Source organism: Perissodus microlepis, chromosome 9 (assembly GCF_051167445.1).
Source record: "Perissodus microlepis isolate ML-2025 ecotype Zambia chromosome 9, ASM5116744v1, whole genome shotgun sequence".
In the NCBI taxonomy this organism is placed as follows: Eukaryota; Metazoa; Chordata; class Actinopteri; order Cichliformes; family Cichlidae; genus Perissodus; species Perissodus microlepis.
The window spans coordinates 31,513,871-31,535,127 of NC_140469.1; the positions used below are offsets into that span (position 1 = coordinate 31,513,871).

Below are 21,257 nucleotides of genomic sequence, written 5' to 3' on the forward strand. Positions count from 1 at the left end.
GCATCGTATTGTTTAATATATTCTTATGTATCTTTCTGTTATTTAAAAAGAAAGACGACAATTATTTACAATGTAAATAGAAAAACGAATAATAACAATATAATGTAAGAATGATTTCCAATGTAAAATATGAATAATTATTATTTACATTGTAAATAAATAAGTCAGTGCAGCGGGAGCAGGTACAACCTCTGCTCGAGCTTCAGACACTCACCGCTCTGATGAAGAGGAGCTCGTCCTGCTGCGTCTCTGATCAGATGGTGATCGAGTCGACTTCAGCATCACTTTATATCCACACACACTTCCTCTTTTCACTCACACACACTGGGTTTCCCGTCACTTCTGAGGACTCGCACTGAACAGCTCATGACCCAGTAGGTGGCCTTGACCCACCCGATCATGTCGTAGCACCCACAGTGGGCGGAGGTCACGCTGCCCTCTGGCTCCATTCAAAACTTCCATTAGAAATTCTCAGATTTTAGTTGCAGAACAAACTGAATTAACCATCTTAAACCCAACAGAAACAAAACTGCTAACGTGATTGAATCCTATGGTTAAAGCATATGAAATCAATAAAGTAGATTCTAGTTCAATTTTTTCTTTGTTTTCTGGTCGACTCTTCACGGCGTTGCTTCACCTCATTGAGGTTTGCAGCGTTCGTGCTGCTGCGCTCGGATCTTTGACACGCGGCTGGTACACAGACGAGCTGGTGTCCGCTCAGATCATCCTCCCTCCAGCGTGCTGAAGCTGTATGAGGTGTTTGTGCCGCGTTTGGTCTCATTTGAAGGACGTTGTTCTTATTTCGTTCAGATGCAGCTTTGCAAACCTAAGCCATGCTGCCATGTTCTTGTTAGAGAGAAGAAGCTTCTAATTGTGCTGTCATGAACTTTAACCTTTAACATGCTGACTGGGACCATTTGGGTTTTTTGGGGCTTCTCTGAGCGTTCCACAGTCTGATGTTCACTCCTGGGACGACTGACGCCGTCTTTAATGTTTTCCAATTAAAAAATCTTTCTCAGGTTAGGATGACAGACATGAATGCTCCACACATACACACTGTGAAAACATCTGCTTTTACTGAGATGCTCACACTGATGATGATCAAGTGCATTCGAACACCAGCACTTGTGTGATACTTCATTCCTGTTGAAGCAGTAAGGATGGTTTTCACAGGCTGCAGTGTTGCTAAGGCAAAGCTAGCCAGACGCAGCCGGACAGGCAGACTGAGCTTCAAACGCAGTGACGAGCAGCCTCCATTTCTGAAAAAAATCCGCCTGTTTTAAAATGCAGTTTGTTGTGTGTAATGTGCAACAGTCAGTGTGATGCTGCTGAACACTGCTGACCAGCCCATCAGCTGGTTTCAGCACCTTAACCAACAAACCTTGCTCTGCACTCATGTTGCAGCCGTTCCCACCGTGCTGCAGACGTTTATGCTCTAATGTTAAAAACAACAGAAAGTCACGCAGCTTCCATAAATCTGTTTCCTCTGACTCTGATCAGGTCGCCCTGACATGACACGCTGCTCCTGATTGGTCTAATCAGCCACTTCCTGTTTGGTGCCTGACACTAGAATAAGCAGAAAACGACCCAAAACAGATTCAGATAAGAACAAAGGCATGAGAGAGCTCAGATATGATTAACTCTGAGTTTAAACCTTCAGACTGTTTTTAACCTCCTGTTTAAAATAAAATTTTCTACCAAAACCATCATTTTTAAAACCTGTCAGGCAGATTCAGTTCGGATGTCTGCAGATGTTCACAAACACAGAAGCTCAGATTTTGTGGAGGCCGATGAAACATCATCAGGAGAATCTTTATGTTATGATACAGCATGAAACCTTACAGCAGGCCGCTGTCGAATGTGACCAAGCTTTTTATTTATACAGCACCAAATAACAACAACATATTGTACAGTAGATTGTACAATAACACACAGAGAAAAACCCAACAGTCATATGACCCTCTGTGAGCACTTTGGCCACAGTGGGAAGGAAAAACTCCTTTTTAACAGGAAGAAACCTCCTGCAGAACCAGGACATGCTGTGGAAGATGTCACAGTATGTAGGTGGAGCAGCGTGGTGGCATCGTCCTCACTCACTCCACCAGCTACACCCTGCTAGCACCGGCTCAGACCCTCTGCTCCTTCTCTGGTTTCGTTTGTTGTCTCTGAGATTCACAAAGTTGCTGAGCAGAGATTTTGGTTTGGTCCATACTGATGTGACAGCATCACTAAGTTCCTGCAGATTTGCTGGAAAATGGGACGAGAACATAATCTTCAATAAGCTGGACATGATGTGCTGGTTATATGGACCAGAATGAATTTACGTTTAAGACGTAAACATAACATTTATCTGAGAAAAAAAGCTTTAAAAACAAAGTCCAGTTGTGATATTTTAGGGTCAGCAGAACTTGTAATGTTGTAAATATTATGAGGTAATAGGTGCAGAAATGTTTGACACAAAGCTATGAAACAGGATGAAAAGAACAGAAATAAAGAAATATTCTTTGATGAAGAGACAAAAAAAATTAAGAATATTAAAAACTGGACATCAAAGAATCAAATACACTGCAAACAAAAGTGCATTTTATTGTTGTCATGTAGCTTGTAGCTCACAAACTATGGTTCAGGGCCCTTTAAATGGCCACCAGATAAACCTGAAGTATTTTATTTATTACTTTACAGATATAATCGTTTTATGTGATGTGTAATCAGTCACCAGATGAAATGATGACACATGATTTTCGATTGGAGGCCCGTTCGTCTCCCAGAGGACAGTCACCGTCTCTCACCTCCGTCTGAGTCATCACGACTAGCTCAGGGTTTTATTGTCTGTCAGCAGATCTGAAATCTGAGGGAAAAAAGAGACAAACAGAAGGACAAACAGGGAGAAAGCAGAACAAAGGCAGATAAAAACAAGGACAGAAGACGACAATGAACTGTCAAGAAGATAAATGCTGTTTAGAGGAGCTGTTTGAGGTCAACTGGTGTCTGAAAGAGAGGAAGGAGGAGGAAAAGAGGAAGTGAGAGCAGGAGGTCACACAGCTCCTCTGACATGTCGACTACATTATCAATAAAGTCAACAGATACAAGCTGAAAGTCACCAGTCAGCAGATGTTCACCGCAGAAACTTCCACTGATAAATGTGCAACAAGATGTCTGCAGGAAAGAACGGATGAGAACATAAAGGTGAAAGTGTGAGACAGACAGACAGGTGTGTGTGTGTGTGTGTGTGTGTGTGTGTGTGTGTGTGTGTGTGTCTGTGTGTGTGTGTGTGTGTGTGTGAGAAAACAAACAGACAAAAGTAACATTTAAAAAAGGTTGTGAAAGTTACAAGACTTGGCAAATGATTATTATACAAATTTGAATATTATGAAAAGGACAACCAATCAAACAAACACAAAACTAACTAATAAACTAACAAAGAACCAACCAATCAAGTTTTTGAGTTTAACAATCAGATTTGTCGTTTTTAATATTCCATCATTTTAATGAGCGACTTCAACATTTTAACTTTAGAGGAGTAAAAATCAGAAACAGGATCTCAGAATGACCGAGAAAACCGTTAACGAGCAGCAGGCCGTCAAGGGTCAAAGGTCACCTCACAGCTGTAAGCAAACATGATGCAGACAAAAGAAGAAGAACTCGCACCACTTAATAACAAACAGTGTGAAAAACTTAGAGCTGAACTCTTCAGGTGAACCTTTAATCAGTTTATGGCTGCTGACATCAGGCAGATCAGCAGGCAGAAAAAAAGGACATTTATGAAACAAAAACGATAAAATTATTACATAAAAATATTGAAACATTACAGGAAATAAGCTCTAAAAAATATGAGACAGTAAAATAAAAAATGCTGATTAATGAAAAGGTGACAGTAACTCTGGACGAGCGACGCAGTGAGAAATATGTCGCCTGAAAGCCAAAAACAAAACTATGAAACAAAAGTAGGAACCATCACTGATCTGCTGTTTCAGATTTTACTGCTGGAGTCAGAGATGACTCGTCATCAGGTTTCTCACTTTGTGTCTCACTGTGTAAACAAGCTGCTCTTTACATGCAGACGTGATAAACGACGCAGGCCTCAGCGTCAGAGTAATAAATACATATTTTATAATCATTTAAAATAAAAGAAGTTATTTTAAATATTTATATTTAAAATAAATTAAAGTACAAATACTTAAATATTTTAAATGTTTTAAATATTGAAGTATTTGTACACATGGAATACACATATCGAATAAACTTGTTACATAAGAGTCCAGGAAAAGGAAATGAGAGGATTTAAAAAAAAGAAAGACTGTGCAGCAGGATAAAGATATGAAAAGTTAAAACATGTCAAATAAAAACAGAAACATGTGAGATCAAGTAAGAAATGTGAAACAAAAGGAAAAAACCATCAAATATAAAAGCAGAAAATACATGAAGAACATGTGAGTTCATTACTTTGAACTGGGGAGCGGCTTCACTTAAAGAGCACAAAGGTTGCTGGTTCAGTTCCAGCCAGAGACAAAACCTCCTCTGCAGGGTTACATCACGAAGCACCCAATGACAAAGCTGAACAAATATGTGAGCATCGTTTTATTGGAACTCTGACTTGCAGTTATGTGCTTCTACCAGCAGATGGCGCAGCTCACTGAGAAAACAAACGGAGGCAGAGGGGATGATGACGATGATGCTACAGCCTTTTCTTACAGGGCCAGGTTCACCTGCTGAGCACACGCAGACAGCAGAACACCTGAAACACATCTCATCATGCTTACCTGTGGAGGTGAGGCCCCTCCCCCTGCTGGTTTAGAGAGAAGAAGAAGAATCAACACTACGTGTTCGTTCTGGGAGGTATGATGCGGTTCCCTGTGGTCACCAGCAGGGGGCGCTGATGACTCTTACAGAGTCAGAAGTGGGGCAGGAGGTGAGGAAGCAGAGTCCAGCTCTGTGCCTGCTGCTGATTGGACGGCAGCATTTGAAGGTCAAAGTCAAAGTCAAGGAACAAGGTCAAACACACACACACACACACAAATTTGACATCCCTCAAAGGAGATCACATTGATTTAAAAAATTGATGTGTGTGTGTGTGTGTGAGTGTGTGTGCTGCAGAGCCTCGGGGAAACATCTGTGTTAAAATGCAGCAGCGAGGTTGGTTTCACATTCAGCTGACGTCAGCAGGAGGAGGAGACGTGATCCCCACCATGTGTGTTTCATTCACACACACACACACACACACACACACACACACACACACACACACACACACACACACACAAACACACAGTCAGCCAGGGGACGTCTACTGCTGATTTCCATCAGTTTCATTCCTGGACTCTCACAGAGCAGCTTTGCTTGATTCGCAGCTCAGAATAATCCTTCTTTATCTAGTCCAGCCTGTCAGTTCATCCTCTGCCTGAAACAGGCTGTTTACAGCTTCCTCGTAGACATAAGACAGCGATCATCAGTGTTTATGGAGGACCAGTGATCAGGTCTGTCATGAGCTGAAGACCCCAATGAAAAAGCTTTAAACAGAAAAACAATGATCATAAAAATGACTCCGACTCTAAAGAGGAAAGAATAGCCACAAGTGACCAAATAGATCCAAAAGAAACCAAAACAAGCAGAAAGTGTTGGCAAACAACAAAGACCAACAAACAAGAGACTCACAGCTTAAACGGTCACAAAGAGACACAAACTGAGCAAGAAGAGGATAAAAAGACTGAAATAAGTGCAGGAAATGACCAACAAGAGACAGAAAGAGACACCAAGAACACAAAGAGGCACAAAATGACACAAAAACACAGCCTAAAATAACACAAAGAGGCACAAAATGACACAAAAACACAGCCTAAAATAACACAAAGAAACTTAATCCTACAAAAAAACAAGAACATGCCAAAAACACCACAAAACAGCCAGAATGATGGAAAACAGGCTCAAAACAGCCAGAAATGCAGTAAAAAGATGCAAAAGAGCCAAAAGATCAGGAAGAGAAGCAAAACTGCTCGTCTGCAACCGCTCAGTGTCACACGGATGTGGGCGGAGCCAGTCGGCAGGTACGGTGACGGCACAGACGATCATGTGACAGACGTGTGGATTCGTGAAAAGGTTTGATGAGCCGTGTGCGTTTCCAGGAAAGGTCAAAGGTCAGCACAGGTGTGGACGCATGTCCTGCAGTCACATTTCAGGCATGCTCAGAGTGGTCACATGTGATGAGGGACCGAGCGTGTTCACCTGAGCTTCCTGAGACCGCCCCCTGAGGGCTCCACGCTCAGGACGCCGGCCTCTGTTCGGGCCTTTTGGCGGCTGTTTCGTGATCGTTCGTCTTTTGAGCCTCGATGATGTTTTTTTGGCTCTTTTTGGTTATTTGTGATTTTTTTCTTGCAGTTTTATATTTGTTTGCTGTTTTCTGGCTGTTTTTGGTGCTTTTCCTGTGATTTTGTGGTCCTTTTATGTCCGTCAGTTTTTATTTTGTGGCTGTTTTTTTAATCATCGTTCGTGTCTTTGTGATGCTAGTTTCTGCGTGTGGTGATGTTCTGTTGTTCTGTTTGTTGTTATTTTGTGTCTGTTGTTATTGTTTTGTGTCTTTGTGATCATTTGTGTGTTTTTGATCGTTGTGTATTTCTTTTGGTCAGATATTACGTTTGTAAAGACGCCCCGCCCCCTCCGTAAATATGACCGGCCCACCCAACATCAGTGATCAGTAATGTTATGATGTTGAGTATGATGCTGTATTATTCTCATCGTCTGCAACATCAAAGTGACGGCAGAATGAATGAATGTGTGATATCAGTGTGAACGCCTCTTTGACGCTCACACTTTGACCTGGAGTGTAAATTCTTGTCTGAGGCCTTTAAATATATGTTTAATAATAATAAAATAATATAAATATAAAATAAAATAAAAGTTAATTAATAATTAATTAATAATTAATAGAAGAATTCACATTATTTTCATAACAAATTAAATAATTCTCAGTGCAATACCAGAAATGACCACCAGGAGGAAACTGAACAGAAACACACCTGTGAAGATTCGGCCTCAGGCGTTTGAGGGGAGGAGCTTAACTTCAAACACAAAAGGTCCAATTAAAGAAATAAAAATAAATCCAGTTTATTAATAAGAGAAGGGGGCGTGTCCAGCCAATCAGAGCGCACGTCCCATAATAACCCAAACACAGTAGGGGAACTATTTTCCTATAAAGGCCGGTGTAGGTATTTTATACTTTTATTTTTTTAATATTATGATTTTTAAATGCAGCATTTTTGTGCTATAGAAATAAACTGGACCTATTTCGATATTTAAATGTTTTAATGTGTTTATGTGAATTAATGCTGAAGCTTAAAGTCTGCTCAGGTTTAAATCCAGTGCGCATGACAGTGAAAGGCCTTTGGGAAGCTGTACAATTTACTTTTATTTTTATTATGAAATATTAAAAATGGTTTATTTAGCTCTTGTTCATCTCGGTGGATAAAGAGCGCGTGAATAATTTTCGCTTTATTGGGAGGAAAAAGGCCTTTCAGACGTTTCAGATTTCCTCCTTTCAAACGTCTCAAAGGGATAAAAAACAATCATGTCACGGAATCATAAAAGAAGGATAAATAATATTAATGAGGGAGGAGAGGAGGAGGAGAGGAGGAGGGGCTTTCTCTCTCTCTTTTCTTTTTTCTCTCCGGACGCGTAAAAACGAGCAGGAAGCGCCGCGCGCACAGAGGACGGAGAGCCGCGCGGAGGGAGCAGCTTCACACTAAAAGAGCAGAAGAAGAAGCGAAAAGAAGAGGCGAAGAAGAAGCGGGGGAGCAGGCGGAGGACTCTGCTGGATGTAGCTGTTTGCGGCTGTTTTGCGGGGAATGTGCGGCTCCTCCGCAGCTGCTCTCCAACTTTGCGAGTCTCTGCTCTCATGCCGAGAGGCGGACGCAGAGGATGGGAGTTACCTGGTCCTCCAGATGCCTCGCGCTCTTCCTGGCTCTGCACATAGGTGAGCGCAGAAAGTCACGCTTTGCGGGTTTTTCTCTGTAATTGCACCAAATTCCAGGATGAAAGCTGCGCTTTTAGACGTGTTTGCAGATGATGAGGAGCTTGTTTCACATTTGTTATCATGAAAGAATTTTCTTCTTCTTTTGTGACCTTTAAAGTGTCTCTGTCGCCGCTTTTCAGTCACTTCTCATTTTTATTTCATCGCCTGCAGAAATAAAAGAAAAACCCGAGTTTCGGGTGAAATGTTCTGCTTCTTTGAGTTGTTCTGAGTCTGCGCAGAGCCGAGGCCGTCCGTGGGGCAGATGGAGTGTTTTTTCTGAATCGTGTCGGTGCTGCTGTCCGGACGTTTCTTGTCCTAATGAAGCCGCGGAGACATGTGAGCGGCGGTGGGCTCCACTTCACATTCGGCGCGTGCGCGTGTGCGTGCATGTGTGCGCTAACAAGGGGAATGCCCCCCTCCCTCCGCCTCCCCCCTCCCCTCCTCGGTGTCCCACGCTGGACGCGTTTTTATTTGATTTGAATCATTTTTAATTCAAAATGTGCGAAAAATAAAAACATGTTTTGTTTTATTTCGCTCTGATTTTTACGGCCCTTCGTGATTTTTAGTTTCGAGTGTTGAAGCTTCACAAAGGAGAAAAAGGCCTGAAAAAAAATCACAGAAATGTCGGAGCGGATCCGCAGTGCGCGTGAAACTCGGAGGATGGAGACGGCACGAGCCCGCGTTTAACCCCTGCAGCTGCAAAAATAAAATAAAATAAAAATAAATTCAAATGAATAAAATATAATATAATACAATAAAATGAGCCGATACATTTCTTGTGGGCAGCCGGGCTCGTGCACGCAGGAACAGCACGTTTGATTTCAGCTTCCACGTAAAAATAAATCAGGTGTTTCCGCGGGATCCGTCTAATAACTGGAAGGAAGGAAATTAAAAATTTCCAGGAGCAGAAACGCGGAGATGATTTCTGTTTTTCTGCTGTTGCATAACAACGCTGTGGAGGATGGCTCAGTGTGTGTGTGTGTGTGTGTGTGTGTGTGTGCGTGCAGAGGGATGCTGAATTATTCAGGACGCAGAGTCCTCGGTGCTGATGTTAGTCAGAGCTCCGAGCAGGAGGTGAAGGAAGATGAGGAATCAAGAGAAAATCCACGCGCTCGCTTTCACGTCCTTCACGCACAGCGGTGACCATCAGAACCGAGCGAGGCCAAAATGCGTGGAATGATTCCACGCAGGTGATTTTTCCCTGCAGGGAAACGTCTCCTCCTCCTCCTTCTTTCACTCACAGAGAATCTGATCTTCGTCCCGTTTTCATGTTTCCGCCGTGAATCTTTCGGCGTCTCCGAAATGCTGCAGTCTGATTGGTCCGAGGTTTGGCGCGCCGCTGCAGCACAATCCTCAAAATCATTTGAACAATAAATTTATGACACGCACATCGAAAACACGGCTCATGTTCACGTGTTTGGCTGTTTTTGAAACTCACACGTGGGCATCAAATTCAGAGTAAAGATCAGAATCGAAACTGTGGAGATTTTGTGGATTTTTAGGGTTAAAATTTCCGTTTTTGGCGCATTTTTACGCACGAAAATGGCCTCGTGTGTAAAGGAGGTGGGTGTGTCCGCCGCGTGAAGCTACAGCACGCTGCTTTTGGCATGACACACTGCAGGCAACAGTGTGTGTGTGCGTGTGTGTGTGTGTGTGTGTGTGTGTGTGTGTGTGTGTGTGTGTGGACGTGGGGTGAATGAGTGCACGCGTGCTTGATGGGAGGCGTGAACGAAAAAGAGGGAAATTAATTAATGTGCACGACAGCGGGTTCCATCAAACAGGAATAATAAAAAGTAGATAATTATAATAAAATAAAATAATAAATAAAAATAAATAAATAAAGATCATGGGGGGGGGGGGGGGGGGCGCATTCTTTTTTTTTTTAATGGATCAGAAATAAAAGCATCGTTGGAGATGAAAAAACAGAAATTACACGCGACAAAAACGAGTCAAAGCGACTGAAATGTGTAAGAAAGAGAAAGAAAACGGGGAAAAAATATAAAGAATAAAACAAACGCACGTAGCGGGTTTTTTAAAGGCGCAAACCAGAAATAAAAACGCAACTTTTGCGCAAGAAAAATGCTGCAAAAAGCCCCAAATTTACCCCCAAACTGTCGCAAAGCTCCGTTTGGATTTCTTTGATTCTTTATTAAAAATAAATTCCCCATAAAAACGTTAAATTTGAGCTTTTGTGAAGCCGAGACTGGGGAGGGCGCGTTTTTATTTTTTATACACTTAGTTGTTGCAGCCATATCATGCAGCCTATTAGAGATGATGTAATGCTCCAACATACAGCGGGAGAGAGACAATGGAGAGAGTGAGGGAGGAGGAGGGGGAGGAGGTGCGCTTTCATTCATTTATTCATTCAGATTAAATTTCGGGAGCAACAGGAAGCAGAAACGTGAAACCTGCCGTGACAAAAAATCACGTTAAGTTCAAAATGTTTCCTGAAAGTCGCTGAAGATTAAATATGAGGCAGAATTTAAAAGTGCGAGCGGGGAATAAAAACGCGATTTAGATTTTATTCAAATTAAAGATTCAAAAAAGAAAAAACAGGAATTCGATCTAAAGTCCAAAAATCAACTTCGAGCTGCAGAAATGCACAAAAACCAGAATCAGGATCATCAAAGAAATGCCGTCACGTGCTGCATCCTGACAGGAAGTGGGACAGAGGAAGGAATGGGGTTCTTTTAACGGTGCCTCACGCGCATCCTCACGCGCATCCTCACGCGCTCGTGTTTCGTCCTCAAACTCTTTTAACCTAAACACGGATCTTATTGAATCTGCGACCTCCAATAAAGAAAATTCAGCTTTTAAAAAAAAGATATTTTTGTTTTATTGTTGAAAAACAAAAAAACATTTTTTCCTTCATCCGACAAACAGCTGCTCGCCTCCTTTTTCTACTGGATCACGTGGTCTGTGGTGCCTCTGCTGGTCATATAAACAAGTAATGATTTAATGCTGTTCACTCATTAAACACAACTACACAATGTTACTGTATAATATTACATTTTTATAAGAAAATGTGTCCGAGGAGGAAAAATAAATAACATTTCGTATTATTTTAAATGAAAAGCTTATTTTATGGAGATTTCTGTGACATTTTCATTTAATTTAAACAAATAAAAAGAAATCAAGAGATATTATGGGGACACATGGGAATATTAAATACATAAACATGTTATAATATTAAAAATATAAAAACCTTAAAATAAATCCTCCTAAAGCTGATTACAAAAAGTCAAAAATTCAAAAAGATTCTGAAATAAATCCCAGATAAAAAAAATAAAAGAAATCAATAAAACTTCCAGATGAACAGAGACGAGATGAATCACACTGAATACAAATAGTTTGCTGAATTAATCTGTTGGATTAAAAAAAGATCATCTTAATATTTTGGGGTCATTTTAAAACTAAACACAAAATGTTGTTTAATGAATGAATAAAACAAATTAATTAATTTTTATTCTGAAAACATTTAAAACCTTTTAAATAAAAATGATTTTTAAATAAATTTTCAGGTCAAACCGTCAGTACGTTACAATAACAGTAATTTAAATAAGGATCATCATTAATGCTAATCTGTGTCAGTGTCATCAGAGTATATTTATACATCGATTAAAATAAAAGACATAATAAAATCACAGGTTCACTATCAGCTGATGTGCGACATTCAAACCCTGCTCGTTAAACGTATCTCTGTGCAGATTTAATGAATCAGAAATATGAAGACGCAGAAACATGGAAACAATCACGAGTTTCATTTTTCAGAGGCAGATGTGGTTTCTGTCCTAGCACGCCTTCACTGCGACACACGTCACAGGATTTATTTTTTCAGACTAACGGAACGAAAACGTTTGATCTTATGATCTTATCACTCGGTATGCCAATGAGGACATATGTGACGAGCTAACAACCAAGCTCTCTAATTATGAAGTAATCAGCTGGAGACAATTGAAGGCCGACAGAGACTGAAATGAGCACAAAGACAAAGTTTGATCGATGGTTGAGCAGAGAACTGAGGTCAGGCTGTAGTTAGTGTAGCTTAGCATGAAGCCTGGAGGATCAGCGAGCCTGGCTTTGACCGAACTCCAGAAATGCATCTTCCAGTTCGCACCTCCAAATCTTCTCTCTGGTTGCACAAAGTAAAATTTTGTTCTCAGGCAGCATCGAGTGAAATGTGCTCGCTGTCTGGCTTTTATTCAGATTACAGAAAGTTCACAAAAGGAGGAAGTGCAGTTTGTGTTTGTGACCACAAGGAGGCGTCAGGAACACAAATGTTGTTATTTAAACAGAAACCGACAAACACTTTGGTATTTAGGCCAAAAACCTTTAAATGAAGATCTTTGTTAAATTGTTCTTTTATTTTGAAAAACCGCCTGTTTAACCACATGTTTATCCACCTGATTAACATTCATGCTTTAAACTTTCACTCAACATTCATGTCCCAGTGTATCTATCTATCTATCTATCTATCGATAGATAGATAGATAGATAGATAGATAGATAGATAGAGAGAGAGAGAGAGAGAGAGAGAGAGATACACACACATATATGTTTGTATGTTTTATGTAAATATAAAACAAATGAAAGGGTTTTAATTATGCAATAACATAAATACAGACTGCTGGTATATTTTGTCCGTGTTGGTAACAGGAAACAAGCTTTTATTTCCAGGTTTTGGTCTCCACCGTCTCCTCAGGGAACACATCTGCCTCTGAAAGCTGCATTATTGAAGCACTATTATGCTAACAGGAAGGGAACAGAGGGCTTTTAAAGGCTTTTACTCTGAAAATAATGATAGAAAACTGCTGAGAGAGAGCGCAGAGTGAACCAGGCCACTAAAAAGGTCTTTCCTGTTGTTGATCCTCCATAAAGAGGATCCTGTAGTGACCCTAGCTCATCGTGGATATGTGTGGAAACAGGTAAAGTAGATCCTACGTGGGTGATCAGTCTCCCCCCTCGTCCTCTAACAGCCGTGTCTCGTCCTACACGTCACGCCGTGTTAGCCCACGGTTTGATGGAGTGGAACCGGACAGCAGCACCCAAACCAATCAATCAGCCCGATCCCCTGCTTAACGAACCACACGCACGCAGCCACAGAGGTCGTGTAAAGGGGTGTGTGTGTGACTGCAGGGGTGTAGGAGGTCACATTTGGCAGCTTCATAGAGGCGTTTCCCTGTCATGTATGTTAGTTTGCACTGATGTGTTTCTAATGAGCAGAAGGAATAAAACCAACACAAACTGGAGCTGCGTGATCGTAACACTGAACTAAGACTCTGTAAGACTCAAGCTCCACATTATAACAGCTTTAAATCTGTTAGCTCTCCCTGATAAACCTGTGAGAACATTTGTAGATTCCACTTCTGTAAAATAATATTAGAAATTTTGCTCTTTTATTCTCAGATTTCACTCTCAGCTGATCTGATCACTCGTGCACTGTGCGGTCATGTTTTCATCTGTTTGTCTTCTATGATCTCCTCTTTAAAAACACGCTGCTCTTTGACAAACATGCTTAAAACCAACGAGTTCGTCTGAAACGATGTTCGGCTCGCTCTGTTTGCTGATGACTCCGTGTTTTATACGTGATTTGATTTCTGCTCAGTCGGCTGCAGAACAAAGCTGGGAGGGAGACTGTTAACATCTGGACTCGTTCCTCTGATAAAAGAACAGTTTCTATGTGAATGTTTTTGCACTGAAATAATAGTTTCTAGTACACAGAGTTGACCCAGTGTATTTAAAACTACATATAGACTGAAATGTGCAAATCAAAGATGCCAACAGAAAAGTCTTTCAGGTATTTTTGTCCACCACAGAGGACCTCATGAGCAGGCGAAGTCTCAAACTAACCGTGAACCAGATTAAATTAGTACAAATGTGGAGTTTCACTGTGAAAGTTGAAAAAAGGTTTAAATTGGGACAAAAAAGATATTTAAGGTTTAAAACAAGATGCAACAGATCTAAAACCTTTGTGCTGTAAGCTCCCACAGAAACAGTTTGCTTTGATGTAAACGTCTCCATTGTTTCTCACCACTCTTCAACCTCCTCTTCCTCCCCTGCAGTCTCCGTGTTGCAGACGGTGCTGGTCAGTGCTGGTCAATGTGACTCGGTGTTCAAGGGTTTCTCAGACTGTCTCATTCAGCTGGGAGACAACATGGCCAACTATCCCCAGGACCTGGACGACAGGCAGAACCTGCACCAGATCTGCACGTACGTTTACCACAAACACACACAAACACACACAAACACACCATCACATCAGTGGGGGCGGGGCTTATAGCATTGATGCAATTTATTTAAAAAAGTAAAAAATTCTAAGCAGTTTTCTTACAACTGTTGAAGGTATTTGTTTTTTCCCTCTGGATCTTTGTTCCAATAAACTAGTTTGTTTAATTAAATATATTCAAATATGTCATTTAAAGTCCAATAATGCGTAATCACATAGCAACAATAATTATAGTGCTAAGCTAGGCTACTAAAGGACATCAATCCACGTCTAACAAACCTCTCTGGTCCAAATTATTTAACCCCGTTAATCAATAAAGTGAAAAATATTAAGCTGATGTAAAAGTCAAATCAGTGTCTATAAACAGTAATGAGTCCATAAGAGGTCATAATAAGACGAGAGGTCGTTTCATAGTCTGCGATCAAACTCATAGAGAAAACACTGCATTCACATAACACAGGAAATGCTGTTTGAGCGATCCTCACTGCAGTTATTGATTTTATAGTTTCCGTCCTTTTCAAAACTACTTTTCCATGTGACAGTAATGAGTCAGAGGACAGAGATCTGCTCTCATGTGCCGACAAACTGGAGCTTAGCTGCAGTGGTTTGGTTTTACGGGGCCGTGTGAACTGGTCTGTCTCTAATGCTGAGCCCCATCTGTGACGCCGTGAAGAGTCTGCCACTCTGATCTCACAGAAACCAGTAAGAGTGATTTAACCGCTAACCCTGAGGGGGAAACGGGTGTAGTCAGTGGGGGAGTGCGCATATGTGCAGCCCAGATGACCCCCACCACCCACCATCTTCCCTTTAATCCACCATCCATCCCACCACCCAAACCGGGTGGGCACCAGATGGCACGCTGCAGCAAGGAGCCCCCACCCCTCCCCAAACACACATGACTTTTTAATTCAGTGACAGCTCCATCACAGCGGTGTTGAGGCGTGGCAGGAGGTGCGCGTTAATACGCCTCCTCACACACACACACACACACGCGCACACAGGCGTTAATTGCTCAGAGATGTAGCATCGACACGGCTCAGTTCAAGAGGTCAACATCAATAATAGCAGATTGGAAGATTGGATTAGATATGCTGTGTGTGTGTGTGTGTGTGTGTGTGTGTGTGTGTGTGTGTGTGTGTGTGTGTGTGCTGAAGCATGCATCGCCACATTAACTTGGAGGGGGATGGAAAAAAAACTGATGGGACAGATGAGAGAGAAGGACAAAGAAATAAAGAAGAAAACAAGCAGAGAGGAAGAGGAGGAGAAATCAGGCCAAGTGAGCATAGGAGGGAAAAACACGAGTATTAATATTTTATCAAACCAAGAGAGTGAAGAGGGGAAGACGAGCAGAGGAGGGGCTGTAGTAAAAGAAGGAAACAGCTGACGAGTCATTACCTGCGACGCCTTCCACATATTTTATTCTGTGAACCTTTAATGCATGACTGTAGTCTCCAAGTTTTAGACTGTAAAAGTTCTACATTCATAACATGAAATAAATGCCTGTAGATTCCCACAGTGGGGCCTTCAGCTGGATCACAACATGTGTGATCATAAATTCTTATGATTTAAAAACAGCTTCTAAACTTACATGATAAGGTTTCAGGATGAGATGCAAATCTTTATAATCTTAAAAAGATTTCTTTGGACTGAATCCAGAAACAGATACATTCGTACTGAAGAGTCTTTTTCACTCTGGTTCAACATTTTCATGAAATACTTAAAAAAACTGAACGAACAACCAACAATAAAAACGACTTTTTTACCATTTTTCAGCTTTTGATGCTGAACGTGTCTCACATCTCATCCATGTTTACTGCATTATTATCAGTATTACCCAGTATCGTTGCTACAGGTGGACGAGGAGGCGCCCAGTCTAACAGCATCACGTGTAGTTGAGCTTTCCTATAGAACATCGTCTATAAACACGCATGTTTTCTATACAAACATTCATTTGCAAAGTGCCACATGAATTCAAATCGGATAAAAGTGGAACACATGTGTTTGTACAGCAGGAGCAGAAAACCTACAAACTAAAGCAGGACTTTAACACTTTAAGTAAGCATGTAGTTACTGAATTTGAATTTAGTTTGCAGGAGGCATGAACAGCTAACTCTGAAGGACGCGGTGTGCAGGCAGTTTCCACCCACGCCGCTGTGGCCACGCCTCTTTTAAACAGATAATTATGGATTCATGGAAAATAAAAATATGCGGCTGCAGATTTGGGAACATTAAAAAAGAAAAAATAAATTGTGACCAGTTGGAAGAAACAAAGCTTTAGTTGTATGTGGAGTAAAAACATTAGAATCAGTAAAGTGCTGATTGTGTAGCAGCTTCTATTGTAGGCGTGCTCCTGTGTGGTAGCCGCTAAAGGCAGCCAGTGTTTTGCCTTCAATATTGAAGTGTTTTGCTGGGTAATGATGGAGACGGCGGCGCTGTAATGGGCGCAGGCTGCAGCTCTCGAGCTTCAGCTTTGTTTTACTGGAATATAAAAACTAGATGAAGTTCACCGGCTGGATCTTCATAAGCTTTTTCCTCTCTGTGTGTTCAGTGCTGCCAGATTCTGGGATGGTTTCCACTCTTGGCTCTGCTCCTCAGTGTAGCTGATGCAGTCAGTTTAAAAACCAGCCTCCCACTGCAGTCAAAAGCTTGTGGCGTTAATGCTTGCTGTGTTTTCTCCTGCCAGTTACTGGGATAACTTCCACTCCTGTGCCACGACGGCGCTGGCGGACTGCCAGGAGGGAGCGACGGACCTCTGGGATAAACTGAAAAAGGAGTCCCGAAACCTGAATTTCCGCGGGAGTTTGTTTGAACTCTGTGGCGGCGGCAACGGAGCCCCCAGATCTGCCAACGCCAGGGGCCTCGCCTTGGTCCTAACCACACTGCCCACCATACTGACTTGGCTGGCGTTTTAACAGAAATGAGGAAAAACATGGAAACACAAAGCGAAAAGAAGTAAAAAAAGAAAAAAAAGGAAAAATCCAACTGAAAAAAGAAAATAGGAAAAGAGTGATAGCTGCTCTTCCAAAATACTTCAAAGTTTGAATTCATCACAAGAAAATACTCCCCGAATGGATTTTTACTGCTAGGTCACCGTACGGCGGCCCAGGTCGCCTTCCTGGGACATCTGCAGGCCGCCGTCCTCCCGGAGCGTTCATCCAATCACACGCAGACGCGACCCAGAGGCCGATAACATGAAATATTCAACACGCCTTTGAAACGATGACAATGATGAAAATGTGATGGATTCCCGTCCGCTTACAACCGTGGAATTACACAGTATTAAACTCAACCATGAATTATTGATGTTTAGTAGGCTCGGCCTAGACAGCGCTGTGTGACTGCAGGGCGCTGACACTGTATCAGGCTATATATTAGAGTCCCCATATAGCCCATGGTACATATTCATGTGTAACGCGAGGCCACAAAATCAATAAGACGAGCCAAGGCCTCGAGCCGATTCAGACCTGACGCCTCATTTTCACCACGGACAGATTCTCCTTTTTCTTTTCCTTTTTTTATTACGCCAAGTAGACTCTGTGGTATATTTGATGGACTGAATGCTTCGTGTAATATTTGTACTCGTATTGGCTGTTTGTTGTTTTCAGGCCACGGTCACACCAGCGCTAAATGCAGTCGTAATAACTGGCAGCAAAGACAACTTACCAAAATTACACATTTTACAGGCAGAAAAACTGCAATAACACTACTGACCTTTGACCCCTGCAGCATGGCTCTCATTCAACAGTATTCTTACATTCATAGTGTTGTACTTGGTTGTGGAGCTGGCCGGGTTGCTGCCATGCCACGTTTCTGGTGTGACCGTAGGCTTGTTTTTCTTGACCAAACTCTGAGGTGCAGAGATGTGGTGGAGTATCAAGCCTGCTTGTCCTTAAAGAACAGTTTATACTGTTGTTAACGTGCATGATATCAGTTCAGAGACTCTCAAAACATTTCAGGAAATGGGCACAAAAACATTAAATGTTTTATAAGACGTTGTCAGGTTCAAGTTAGTTTTTGCTTCTGTTGGAAGGACACTTGTATTATCTCGATGTTTCATTTCTGTATTATTAGAATTGTTCATTTTGTTACTGCTTTTTGTTGGTAATATAAACTCAACACTTCCTGTACGAGTTTCAAATTAAAAGCCCTTAAGAAACGATCACAACAAAGAACAACAAAAAGTGAAAATGGCACAGTTACATTTAAGCAACAGCTGATGACAGGTGACTATATATTGTGAATAATAAGGACATACAGCTGACGTTTAACCAAGCATTGCATTATTAATATTATGGACAGCATTAATTTTAAACTCTTTTATTTACAAGTGCATAAAGCACTCAAAAAGCTTAAATTCAAAGTAATAAGCCCTCCTGGGCACCAGCACATAGTGCCAGGTAGTTACTATGCAACATACTAGATGTTTTAATTTTAGCTTTTTAAAAAAGAAATAAAAGATTAATTGCCATTATTTAAGCATTTGTTTATTTATATGCTGGAATTTATTGTGCAACCACTTAAAATCTGTCCATGGTCAGAAAACAATAGTCAAGAAGCAAGCTAATGTTAGCCAGCTAGCTGTAACTTGGCACCTCTGTTTAAAGTTTTCGTAACGTAAACATATAAAATAATGAACACATGATAAGCTAACAAACTTTGTAATCCAGATCAACCCTACGAGTTTTGATGTGACCGCTAGAGTACTTTACTATGTTGGTTAGCTAACAAGCCAGCATTAGCTAACATTAGCCAGCGGTAAGCTAGCTTGAAGGGACTATTTGGATTCCCACAACTAAAGAAATTTCCTAAACTGAATCTAACTCACTGTTTTGGCCCCAGTAGATTAAACTGGCTTTATTCTCGCTAATGTTTGCTAACTTGTTTGTAATCATGTAAAGGTACTTTACCGCAGTTAACAGTTAGTAGAATTACATGATTTAGGATATGCCCAGTTAAACGAAGTAATTATATTATAACAGCAGAAATGTACGTCATATGTAAGAGACATGCATAGCTTATGTCTTACATTTGTTTTCCCAGGTTGGATTTGGAGACAGACTTTATTTATTTATATCAACTGTGCTTCCTGCGATGATCAGAGAGCTACCGTTTAATTAAAAACTACAAAATTCTGTTTGAGAATATAAGCTAGCTGTAACCATATTGTGTCCACACCTCCAAATCTAGCATGACTCAGTGAAGCAGGCTATGCCCAAAGTGAATCAACATGTAATAACTTAGCAGTATGGCAGTAGTTCAGCTAAGACATGACATTTAAAGAGATTAGAGTAGCTAGCAGGTTGGAGGCTAAAGCAGATAGTATTTGTGTTAGCAAGTAAATTGGATTGCCATGGGTTAGTAACTAAAACATATTACATCAGGTTAGCTAACAGTTTGTATTTGCAGCTAAACCAAACACTGTTTAGCTTTAGCTTCTCCTTCATGAATTACCCTTCAGGTAGAACATTTCCTCACAGAGTTGATGATGAATGTTTTAAATCACTGTAGCCAAAACCTTTCTGGTTTATAGCTCGAGAAAGTTGTTAAGACGTGCTCATTTCCTGAAATCCCACGAGACCAAGGGCTCCGACTGATGGAAACTTGTTTTGGATGTGAAAGTAGCAACACATTGAAATTAACTTTAGTTCCTGTTGGTGGGTGACATCCGCCATCTTTCATATCAGCACAACCACGTGTTAGAAATGAATGACTTTGAGAGCTAAACGGTTACTGCGAGGAGAAGCTGAGAGCAATACGAAGACGCGACTTCATGGCCAGTGTAGCTGAAAAAAAAAAAGAAATCACGAAAAAATGATGATTAAAAAAATCAAACCGTGGCTGAAGAGTGATATGACTGTTGCCATTAAGCACATTCCCCCTTTTCATACCAGTGATCCATACTAGACGACCTTAGCGGTGATATATTTTAGGTCTGTATGTTAGATTAAAAGCAGAGTCCCAACAGTATAGTAGCATCATGAACTACATAAATACAGTAAATGAATTTGAGGAAGGAGTTTATTTCTTTGCCGAGGCACCGACAATGTTTCCACTGCCTTCTGATGAAAAGATGTGTACTTCTGTTTGTTTGTTTGTTGGTTTGTCTCTTTGTTTGTTTATGGGGATGTTGCAAAAAGAGTTAAAAAAAAAAAAAATCTTACGAAAATCATCTAAGAAGAGAAAATGTATATGAAAAAGGATTTTAAGAAAATAAAAACTCTATTATAGATAATCTATCCCAGACTTTACAGATTATAGGCCTACTGAGATATTAAAAGATGAATAAATAAATAAAAGATTGCTAAAATGATGAAGAGTATTAAATAAAACGACAACTGTTTGAAAATGATTGTGTGCTGTGGTTTTAATCTGGTTTGCTGAGTTTGAGATGATGGAGCTGGGTTTGGAGTGTTTTCATTATTAATGAAGGAGAGTCCCTGAGCTGCCACATGTCTCAGCTCTCAGTTTATATTGACTGAGACAAAGAGGTTCAGGAGGAAGAGGAAGGGGGGAGGAGGAAGAAGGTTGACTGCGTATCCTGCTGAAGACGTCATTTGGATAATTCATGCTGCCAAAACCCTCAAACCGACCTGGATTTGATTTTATATGGACCGTTAAGTCTTTAAAATATCTGATGAACATCACAGGATGAAATAAATCTGGTTTTCATGTGTCAGAAAATTAAGGAAATATTCTCATTAATTACCTTTTGTTTAACTGTTTTTTTTAAGCAGCATTCAGCATAAGACCTTCAGATCTTCTGATGCTTTAATGACAGAACTCTAAAATATTCTTGCTGATGAATGACAACATCAGCAACCTTTTTCCATCTGGGAAATATCAATAGTTGCCCGGTGGATGGACTGAATTTATTTACTGATTGGAAGCAGTTGCAGTGACCAACTGGTCATCCAAAAGTTGAGCAATAAACGTAACCAATAGGCGACCACGTTCGATTGAAAGGCGATTGGACAGGCCGTCTGGTGGGAGGCAACCTGTCTCCAAACAATCAGTGAACTCTGACTGCTG

General features: G+C 40.9%; 1 protein-coding gene across 1 annotated transcript; it reads left to right on the forward strand.

The window, feature by feature from the left end:
• Positions 1-7,695: 7,695 nt before the first annotated feature.
• On the forward strand, positions 7,696-20,574 carry nrn1a (neuritin 1a). The gene is made up of 3 exons (XM_084939900.1): positions 7,696-7,963; positions 14,065-14,212; positions 16,912-20,574. Exons 1-3 carry the CDS (start codon positions 7,909-7,911, stop codon positions 17,138-17,140), a joined length of 432 nt encoding a protein of 143 aa, XP_084796026.1. The 5' UTR covers positions 7,696-7,908; the 3' UTR covers positions 17,141-20,574.
• The last annotated feature ends 683 nt before the right edge of the window (positions 20,575-21,257 follow it).

Bases quoted from the DNA above. Each gene is read 5' to 3' on its own strand.
- nrn1a (XM_084939900.1), top strand. From the start codon at position 7,909: ATGGGAGTTACCTGGTCCTCCAGATGCCTCGCGCTCTTCCTGGCTCTG. The intron at 7,964-14,064 runs GTGAGCGCAGAA...CCTCCCCTGCAG, and splicing joins CTTCCTGGCTCTGCACATAG to TCTCCGTGTTGCAGACGGTG. The intron at 14,213-16,911 runs GTACGTTTACCA...TTCTCCTGCCAG, and splicing joins AACCTGCACCAGATCTGCAC to TTACTGGGATAACTTCCACT.